At 34.5% G+C, this 10,465-nt stretch overlaps 3 protein-coding genes across 4 annotated transcripts in view; all 3 read right to left on the bottom strand.

The window, feature by feature from the left end:
* Window positions 1-3,114: 3,114 nt before the first annotated feature.
* On the bottom strand, window positions 3,115-6,816 carry LOC111451994 (outer envelope pore protein 16-3, chloroplastic/mitochondrial-like). Its single transcript, XM_023092507.1, has 3 exons — window positions 6,699-6,816; window positions 5,811-6,174; window positions 3,115-3,562 (listed from the first exon to the last, which is right to left on the bottom strand). Exons 2-3 carry the CDS (start codon window positions 6,139-6,141, stop codon window positions 3,417-3,419), a joined length of 477 nt encoding a protein of 158 aa, XP_022948275.1. The 5' UTR covers window positions 6,142-6,174; window positions 6,699-6,816; the 3' UTR covers window positions 3,115-3,416.
* A 1,150-nt stretch (window positions 6,817-7,966) lies between these two features.
* Window positions 7,967-8,896, bottom strand: LOC111435095. The gene has a single exon (XM_023072463.1). The coding sequence runs from the start codon at window positions 8,879-8,881 to the stop codon at window positions 8,132-8,134; it is 750 nt and encodes a 249-aa protein (XP_022928231.1). The 5' UTR covers window positions 8,882-8,896; the 3' UTR covers window positions 7,967-8,131.
* Window positions 8,897-9,089: 193 nt separating this feature from the next.
* LOC111434941 (protein STRUBBELIG-RECEPTOR FAMILY 2-like) overlaps window positions 9,090-10,465 on the bottom strand; it is a 6,471-nt gene continuing 5,095 nt past the window's right edge. The window contains exons 15-18 of one of the 2 annotated variants that reach the window (XM_023072352.1): window positions 10,139-10,278; window positions 9,887-10,043; window positions 9,459-9,650; window positions 9,090-9,178 (exon numbers count right to left, since the gene is read on the bottom strand). In XM_023072352.1, the coding sequence (XP_022928120.1) occupies window positions 9,459-9,650; window positions 9,887-10,043; window positions 10,139-10,278 (489 nt within the window). In that variant the 3' untranslated portion in view covers window positions 9,090-9,178. Of the gene's footprint in view, window positions 9,179-9,379; window positions 9,651-9,886; window positions 10,044-10,138; window positions 10,279-10,465 lie in introns of those variants that run through there. The other variant, XM_023072306.1, reaches the window with a different exon arrangement.

The raw sequence follows: 10,465 nt of genomic DNA, 5'->3' as shown, positions 1-10,465 counted from the left end.
TATAATATGATATAATCTTACTATTATTTAATTCAATAATTCTATTATTAGAGGATGAACTTAGAGAAAAAATAAAACCAAAGAAAAAAAGATTTTTAGGGGAGAAAATAATGAGATTATTGTTAGAGTAGGTAAGTATTATTTTTATTTAGTAATTATATTAAATTTCAATTTTCAAAATTAATTAATACCTCTTTAAATTATCATCTTCTTAACCTCAGAGTTAATAAGTGAAATATTTAGATTTTCAACTTCAACTCTCCGTAATTTAATATAAACGTTACATGCATCTATCAAAATATCTGCAATTTCGAACATTTAGCTCTCGAGTATTTAATATTCATATCTGTTGAACCGAACATGCAGTGGTAAAGAGAAAAAGAGGAAAAAAGTAGTCGTAAAACTCGGGAAGAGAGAGATGAAGGGTAAAATAGAAATTTTGAAAATAGATTGTTTAATTTTTTAAAAGTTATAATTTGTAGTATTAAAGAATATTTTTTATGCACCAAATTTATAATTTAATTCTAATATTATTATTTTTTGAGTTCTTATCCTTTATTATATTATTCATATTTTTTTTAATTTATATTAATTAATTGTCATAGGAAGCAGTTGACGGGGAAACTGCAAAATTAGCAGAATTGACCTATGACGTGGGTGTAATATCCATCGTCTATCTGAGGGAGAAAGTTAGGGTGTGGGTCCCGCATTTATTGATCGGATGGCTGAGACTCTACGTTTGGAAAGTCGTTCCGGTGGGGCCCACCGAGACCGCCCCCACTTTTCCCGCTATTTTTCTATTCTTGGTCCTCTAACCACTCCGGAACACAGGAACCTTTCTAACTGCACATTAAAAAAAAATTATATAAAATTATTTTACCTAAATTTGTGGAAGTTTATTTTTAAATTTTCAATCTCATATCAATTTGTGTTAATATATATAATACAATAAAATCCGACCAATTTAAATTACTTTAATTCAAATTAAATTATAAAAATTGTGTCGTGAGTTAGTTTTACTTTTGTAACTAATGATGTGTCATGATTTATAAATATTTAGTATTTATAATTTATGAGATTTTAATTATTAATATAATATATATATTGGATAAATAAAAAATTTTAAAATATGGTGCAATAATATTAATAAGAATATATTTTAATTTGGTTGGGTATATATTATTATTATTATTTGGATAAACATATAGTACTGTGTTGGAGTAAAAAAGGCATTAAATATATGAAATATTTATTTATATTGTATTTGGCCCAACTGATTTACAAGATTCCCACAATGTATATGATATCATAATATGGCAATCATCTAATAAAGTTTGTCAACTATATTTTATTCCATAAAAATATAACATATAGTTTAATGTAACATTTATCCAAGTGAGTCAAATATTGATTTTAGACAAAATTTTGATTTTTTTTTTTTTTTTGATAATATGGAAATAAAATAAAAATAAAAACTATATGGACAAAGGATTGCGTGACTTGCATCACTAGAGGCTTAATTATTAAAACAAAATGACAATTTAGTTAATAAAATCAAATATAAATTATAGTTTAAAAAATGCAAATTTTTCATAGTTGACTTTTTTATATAATGGACTGTCACTATCATATTAGAGTTTGAAAAATCTTGAAATAGTTTTTTAATTAATTAAAACAAAATGAAGAGCCAAAAACTCAAATTTCCTCTCATTTTTATTTCTCTTTATACAATACTTTTTCAATGTATAATATTAAAAAAAACAATTGAAATAAATTAATTATTGAATTTTAATAAATAATGACTCCAGCCAATTAAAGTTTGAAAATGGTATGAAATAACACGTACGCAATTGACCCAATTATATATTCCTTTTAAAAAATAAACTATTAATTAAATTTAATTTGGTTAATATTCTGAATTTCAACTCCAAAGTTGACAATGATATGTAGAGTGACTCAAGCACGCTTGGTGGAGGACAATTATTTAATATTATTTTTTAAAAAATATTAAAATAAACATGAGTTTTCTTTAAATATTTATTTTTTAACTCGTTTTCACCAAAATTTAAATGCAAATTAATTCATAAGCTTTGTAATGTGACAATAGTATTTACATAAAAAAATAATTACTCATTTGGGGTTGGAAACTTTATTACGTGGGTTAATGTATGTAGCATTCTATTTGATATTCTTGCACATTACGAGACTTTTGGCACGAGCGAGAAGCTTCTAAGTAGGGATCGTAGAATAAATCCTTAAAAGGGTCAACAAGTGAAGATCGATATAAGTCAGTAATTAAAAAATAACATTACAATCGTTAAAACACTAGACATGTTACTCTAATATTATGTTAAATCGTCACTCGATCCAAAAGCTTAAACTAATGGATCGAAATATTTAAAGGATAACTAAATTTAAGCTTTTGGAATTTGATTTTGAGGCCAAGAATATTGAAATATTGATATAATTAATTTCAATGGTCGAAGATGGGCATGACCAAGTTCATTGTATGATGATAGATTGATAAAAAGAATATTAGTCCAAACATACATCAATTTTCTCTTATATATTCTTTGACTTTATATTAAATATCAAATTTAGTGAATGATTTTTAATTCAATATGCTCTACTTTTAGGAACATGGATTCTCACTTTTGAATTGTATCATAGAGAGTGTTGTTGACCCTTTGCATAGTTAGGAGGGAGAGTTTATTGGGCCTAGATGATTAAGCCCATTATAAAGTAGGAAAATTTTAAGCCCACATATTATAGTTTATTGGGCCTAGATGATCAAGCCCATTAAAAAAATGGTGCCCATTGAGTGGCAGACTCCAGCCTCGTGTCTCGCCCGAACTTGTCCCTCCCCTCTTCTACATTTATCTTTACAACAAATCACTCTCACTAAATTCCACACCAACGACCTGTCACGGCTATGCTTGTCCAAAACGTGTGTTGTCCATGATTCCAACAGTCCATGACTACTTGCTCCTTAATGTTTCCTTTGCCCTTTTATGCTTCACAAAATAGAATGGTGAAATGAGGGCTTCTAAAGCACAACAATAGTGATGAAACCAAATACTTGACCATATGATAACTTCAAGGTGGATTCTAAAGTGAGATATAAAATTATGATGGGATCATATTATTTGCCCTGAAAAGAAAAACAGTGTCATTTGACAATTCCTCTCAACCACCTTCACAGTTATCCCAAATTGAAAAGCTTCCAAACAAAGATCAATGGTGGTAAATCCAAAACTAACCAAAAACGAGTTGAACAAATTGATGGTACCTTTATTCATACAACATTCCCTGTTCAGCTTACTCGAGAGAACTGAGAGTATAATTACATCTCTGGAAACCCAAAAGAGAAAGCCAGCCAAGATCTTCTTTCCCAATTGCTGCAAAGATTACTAATGCTACTCAATGTGGGATCTTTTCTTGGTGGTGTAAGGGTAGTACTCCTTTCCATTGTCAATTCTTGTGGTTTGACCACCAACATCAATTAATGCAGATGTAACTGCCAAAGCAGCTCCAGCGGAAATGGCTGTTGAAATGCTTTTTCCTGAAACAAAACAACGGCATCAATTAACCACTTTCACAGGGAGTTAACTTATTAGAGACATGAAAAGAAAACACATTAGAACCACATCCTAAGCAATGGATCAGAAAGATCGGAATGGCACTTCAAATTTACAATCATATGGTGATACTGATAGGTCTTGTTATAAGTATAACTAACAAGAAATGGCAAGAAACTACATCCAGATCGAGAAATCGCCCCTCTTGGAGGGAAATTTCTAGTAATACAGTAGAGGTTGGATACTACTTCCATTTATTGAGCTTCGTCATCATTATTTTTTACTGATATGAAGTCCAACAATATTAAAGAAGTAATTATAGAGAAATTTCTAGTGTTGACGGAGGGCTGATATAGGTACTATAGGACGACTGGAAACTCTCCCTTGTTCGTCTCAGATGATATATATATATATATATATAGAAAAAAAATGTAGCACTTCTCCACTAATTTGTCTCCTATAATTAAGTTCGCATAGAAAGTTTTTGCCCTCCAAATTTATGGTTCTGCCCTAACTAAGGAGTGGTTGCTAACATGCAGACTAGTTATTTGTGTCTTCAAGGCTCCAGTTTATCGAAGCATTGATAAAAATAAGAGAGGGACTTCTTTCGCGAGGTGCAGACTAGGATGGAGGTCGTCTATAGATGAAATAAAGAGTTGAGCCTCTTGCTCTTTCGAGGATGGTGATTGTAGCTTCACCAATGTACATAAGTGGAAGTGCACTTCTTTAACCAAATGCATACGAAGGTTCCTTCTAGAAAGCAGTGCACCATGGCACAAAAATGTCACTAGAAAAATGTCACTAGCAAGTGTGGGAAGGATAAGTCAGGTGGATGACCACATGTAGAAATGCCATGCAGCACTTGATTCCATATTTCCTAGCTGAGGTATATTGTGGATCCTGCAGCCTTTGGTTCCATATTCTAGGTGGGAAAAGGCAATAGAGTTAAGTTTTTTGATGACATCTGGATAATTTACTCTCCTGTCCTTTTTTCTGAGACTCAATGCTCCAAAGCAGTAAGGTGATGGTAAACATGGTTAGACAATTCTGGAATGCTTTTAATAGGTGTTCAATGTTAGATCTTTGTTAATTATTCTGAATTGGATGATTGGCTAGAGGTATCCAAGTTGAATGCCTTTTCCTTTTCTTTAGAGGCGTGGACAATTTAGTCTAGATAGTAACCGCTCATCTTCCATTCTTCTATAATGCTAGAGAACACTTCCTGTCAAATCTGATTTGATTCTTAAAAACTATCAAATTACCATCCCGAAAGCAGTTCCTGAACTTTCTCCCCTAAACCTACCGCCCCTTTCCTAAGCATAGAAAAACTCGACATGAAATAGGTAGGTAAGTTCGTAAGAACTGCCTCAAAAAGAGTCAATCTCCCACCATTAGAAAGGTAAAATTCCCATTTTCCAACTTATACAGGACCTCTATAACAGGCTTCCAAGACTCCAACCTTCATGGATTTATCACCCAAGGGTCATCATCCTCGAGTAAGAGACTGGATAGCTACAAGCTTGCACCACATTTTTTTTTTGCAAGAGTTCACTTCAGCAAAAGGAATATTAAAAACCACCAACCTAATGTTTTTCAAATTTATCTCTATGCCCGAAGAAATCTTAAAAATTCTAAGTAGCTTGAAAAAATCCTATAACCCTGTCCTATCATCTTTTGATAGAAGTGAAGTAATATCCATAAATTGAGTATGTGAAATATGCCCCTTGTTCTCGCCAAGGAAAAAATATTCAAGAAGGCCCCATGAAGATCAAGTTCAATCAACCTACTCAACACACTTCCAACCACGCAGAAAGAAAAGGTAATACCAACTATGTCCTATAATTTGGGCTTCGTTCCATTTTGGTCCCTATACTTGTAAAAATCCATACTTAGTACTTAAACTTTCAATAAAGCATAAAATTGATCCCTATTGTTAGTTTATTGTTAACTTTTGTAAAACAAAATAGCTCTATTAGTCTTTCCTCTATAAAATTAGAAAATATGTTCATATTGGGTCAATTTATGAAAGAATAGAAATTGCGGATGGTATGGATTTATCCCATTCTATAATATGTTCACATAAATATGCCAAATAAAATTCTAACCCATTCTCCAAGAGAGGAAAGCGGAAAGAAAGAGAAACAAATCATACAAAAAACTTTCTTCACATTTGTTAATGAAAGAATAGAAATTGCGACTGCATCCAGATCTAGAAAGAGTAGAAAGTTTCACCTTTGTATCCGAGAACAGATGCTCCAGCTGCAAAACCACCTACAGCTCCATTAACGAAGTCTCTCTTCATTCTATAATTCTGCACAAGCTGCTCAACGCCAATGTATACCCCTCCAATAGCAGCAAACGTCATCCCATAGTTTCCCATCATTTTCAAGGTTCTCACAAGCCCAGGCAAAGCAACATTTCTCTCAACACGGGGTACATCATACCAAGTGGCAGCAATTGTCCCAAAAATGGTGCCAGAAACAAATCCTGTAGTTGCTCCTTTAATCATTTTCATTATTGACGTATCATCATCCTCCAAGTACCTACGCTCTGAAGCATCCATGGGTATTTTTGAAGTTGCTGACAATGGCCAAAGCTGCAGAAAGAAAAGAAACAAGACGCAAACCTCAATAACCACGACCAAAGAAGATCTAAATTTTTCTGACTATCTCATAATGAAATCATTTGTATTAAATGGAAATTAATTAGATTATATAGCCCCCCTCCTACGTATTCATCCCATTCCTTTACGTTATCTCAGCAGAATTTCTAATATCCAGAGAATTACGAACAGCTAGATCCAAACGTACTAATAACCCGCTAGATAATGAACAATTCGTAAATTTAACCGTTCAGATCAAGCCGGAAACCCCAAACGACTACCCCTAACTCGTGCACCTGCAGAATACAATCTAATTTCTCTATATCCTCAAAAATAGAAGCATGAAAATGAATTTCCGCGACAAAATGACATGCAGACCGAACCGCAGAGGCTAAACCTAGACGAATTGCATTGACAACTACATCGAGTGCGATCATCGTAGCTCCAAAAGCATTGTAGATCAGAAAATTCATAAATAGTAGAGAAAAACGATTTGGATTGGAGGAAGAAGCACGTACCACTTTCGATGCAGCTCTCTGGAAAGAAGGGAATGAGAAGGAGACTGAAGCTCTTATATCAGCACGAGAAAGCCTCTTGAACCCGCGTTACTCAACCTGTCGCCGTTGCAACCCGATTCCCAGATGGTTGCGTAATTACAGTACTACCCTCGTCGGTGTATTAATTGCCAACATTAAATTATATTTCGTATCCAATAGATTTAAAAAAAAGTGTCTAATTTACCAAATTTGTTTGTATTTATAATTTTTACATTTTTTTTTTTTTTATTGTCAATAGTCAAATTAGAGACGGAACCTAAAAAATTTATTTATTTCTTATAATTCAAGTCACTGTCACATTTATCATATCAATAAATTAAAAAATAGTATAAATATCATTAGAAATCGTCAATAATATAATATTATCCATTTGATGTCTAAGTTGGAGTAGTTTTTTTTTAAAAAAATCTAAGTAGGTAGATAATTATAAATTCATGATATGTCTAATTACTCCTCTTTCATTTTCTATTATTAGTTAGATAAAGAAGAAGTCACCATGTGAGTAGGAAGGGAACCATATGTGAATGTGAAGGGAAGACAGCAACTGCCAATGCCCAAGGGAACCATATGTGAACGTGAAGGGAAGACAGCAACTGCCAATGCCCAAGGGAACCATATGTGAACGGCTGGCAACGTGAAGGGAAGGGAACCATATGTGAACGGCTGGCAACGTGAAGGGAAGGGAACCATATGTGAACGGTTGGCAACGTGAAGGGAAGACGAGTGATTAGGTGAGATTGAGCGGGATTAAGTACGGTTGGCAACGTGAAGGGAAGACGAGTGATTAGGTGAGATTGAGCGGGATTAAGTTTATTCGAGGAGAGTGATACTCATCTTCACTAGAGGAGTTGTTCCTTAGATTCACAACTTCACTAGAGGAGTTGTTCCTTAGATTCACAAACTACTGATGGTCATTTGGCCTTAGATTCACAAACTACTAATGGTCATTTGGAGTAAAACTTGAGGGGTTTCGTTGAGTGAGAAGTGGGGATAATATTTGTTGGGATAATACTCATATTTTCACTTAATATAGAACTTCAACTTAATATAGAATTTATTACTCAAAGAATTATGTCTAAAGTTCGAACTAACCAACAAATTAGATCTCAAATCAAGTAGCACCTTTTAATTTTAGTATAACAAATGAATGTAAGGTACATTGGAGAATATTTATGATCGATATTTATGATTATGATAAATTGTATATAAAATTGAATGAGATCAAGAGTAGTTAGGTTCTCTTACTATGCTCCTAATGATGATATGAATATGTTCATATAACAATATGGGGAGGATTAAGGTTGATCATCTTTGCAAAACTTTACTTTTCGTGCCTCAGAATTTTACTAGAACAAAGGTTGATTACTTTCTCAGAAAAAAAAAAAAAAAAAAATCTATTTCCCAATCTCCTCTTCCTCATCCCTTTGAGGGAGGTACGCCGAATTCCCTTCAGCACAACAAAACTCAAACGAAACATCAAGAAAATAGAGCATAAAAACAAGAAGAACCGAAGACAAAAACATAGGAATAGCTCCAAAGATCCACAACAACAAAGGAAATGAAAAGTAAAACGCACGCAATCCCAACGACCAAAAATAACTCCCTCTATTCACCGTAGTGGCCACATAATCCGCCGTGAGCCCACGCTGATGCCGATCATCGATCAAACCCTTTCTGCATGGCGTATTGATAAGAATGCTTGCATGGCTATAGTACCTTATAGACTGAACGTTAAACAAAAACGCCACCAAAAAGCAAACCAATATGGCAAAGAACTTGACAGAGAATGAGAAACTAAATTGGCTTCTGTCTCCAAGCACCGCCAATGGGGACTGACTCTGGCCGCTGCCACCGCCACCGCCACTCGTCATCAGGACCGCAATGAGAGAGCAGAGCATTATGGCAGTCGAGGCCAAAAGGGTCGACGCCATTATATTGTTCCTTAGTGTTTGGACGGCAAGGACGCCGTTGTTTGGTGCATTGTCCATCATAGCCTGAACCCATAAGCGACGATTCATGGCGTTGATGCCGATCACGGTCTTATTGGGATATGTGAGGATGCGATGTAAAAGCCAAATGTGGTAGGTGAGCATGAGAAGAAGGCCGGAGGAGACCAATGTGTAGTCCAGAAGCTTTTTGTCCATTTCCTTCTCACAAGAAGGAAATGAAATGAAGTGGTCGAGTAAAAATGGAGTTTTGCAGCAACAGAAACAACAAACGACGTGTCTGGGTCTACTTTTTGTGCTGTGTGGGGAAGCATTGCAGGAATAGGAACCGGTGGAAATTAAAAGTGCTTTCTCATGCAGCAGAACGGAGATAACAAACTATCACAAAAATGGAAGAGAATAAACAGGGCAGCTCAGTCAAGATTCTCAACACAAGGTGGACCATCATTTTAGGCTCATCTGTTGGCAAATTTATTTTTTTTCGCTTGGCCAGACCTGATTTCAAGGGAATAAATATATGATAAAATCGTTGCGTAGAATCAAAAAATAATATTATCTTATTTTCTTGAAAAAAGCAACAAAAACATGCATCTTATGACACCAGAACTTTCTCAAAGAAACACAAAAATTGATTTACTCTTTCCAAAACTTTCTCAAAGAAACACATGACAGTTAAGATGAAGTTAAAGCTGTATGTACATGAGAAGGAAGGTTTTACTACTAAACAGTCTGTACACATAAGAAGAGAATGCAGTCGATGAAAAATAAGACTGACCTAAACTGAGGTGGCAGAATAGCTGTAAGCTGGTGAGCTTACGAAACCAGTGTTAGCTGAACGAAAAGACTTCTCAAAAGGATCAATTTCAGTTCCTTCTGATGCAGCATGTTTCGTCATCTCCATCTTTCTCCGAAGATTTGTTAGGTGTTCCACTATTTCAGACATTGGTGGTCGGAATTCCTTCACAGGCTGATCATCCAAAGTTGAAATGCACGGGAGGATATGTTAAAAAGGGATATATACATGCCTGATTGAATGTGCCACCTTTTACCTTATCGTGATGTGATATTAAAATAGTATATTGTGACTAACTTTAGAGTTTGTCAACTTACCACGTAAATGTTAATCTACAGGCTTAAAAGTACGTACTTGTTAGAAATAAACTGAGGCATATTAGATTTCATTAGATGGTCTGGGCTAATTACCTGTATACAAAGGGAGAGAATATCGACAAAGCGAGAGAGGGACTTGGAGGAAAATGTTCCTTTAATGACTGGATCAACCATCTGTTCTAAACTCTCGTTGTCATGAAGCCGAGATGAAGCCCATTTCACCAGCGATTGTTCTTTCCTGGGTTTCGAACTTAGTAAAAAGAACAAAATTATTCATACTCAGAACTACAACAAGAGTTTGAAGAAGAAGAGAAAAAAACCAAAAGGAGGTTGGATGAATTGTACTTGTCAAATGGTTTTCTTCCAGTGACAAGCTCCAAAAGCAACACTCCAAAGGAATACACGTCACTTCTGGTATTATCAAATCCTGGCTGGCCATGTTCAGGTGCAAGGTAGCCTCTGTCACCACTGGCAATCTCAGAAGCCTGTTTTCATCAGTATTTACACATAAAACTCATGAAAAAAAAATACCACAAGTAAACAACGGAAAGTTTAAAATCGTGGAAGTGGAAATTTACGGCATCCCTGTCTAGTTTATGAACAAGGTCTCTCTTCCAAAATAGACATCTAGTTTTTTATTTACCATCAAAAAAAAAAAAAAAAAAAAAAATC

The sequence above is a fragment of the Cucurbita moschata genome, unplaced genomic scaffold (genome assembly GCF_002738365.1).
Source record: "Cucurbita moschata cultivar Rifu unplaced genomic scaffold, Cmos_1.0 Cmo_Scf00001, whole genome shotgun sequence".
Classification (NCBI taxonomy): Eukaryota; Viridiplantae; Streptophyta; class Magnoliopsida; order Cucurbitales; family Cucurbitaceae; genus Cucurbita; species Cucurbita moschata.
Note: the sequence above shows the minus strand (reverse complement) of the source record. Positions and strands in the feature narration are given on the sequence as shown.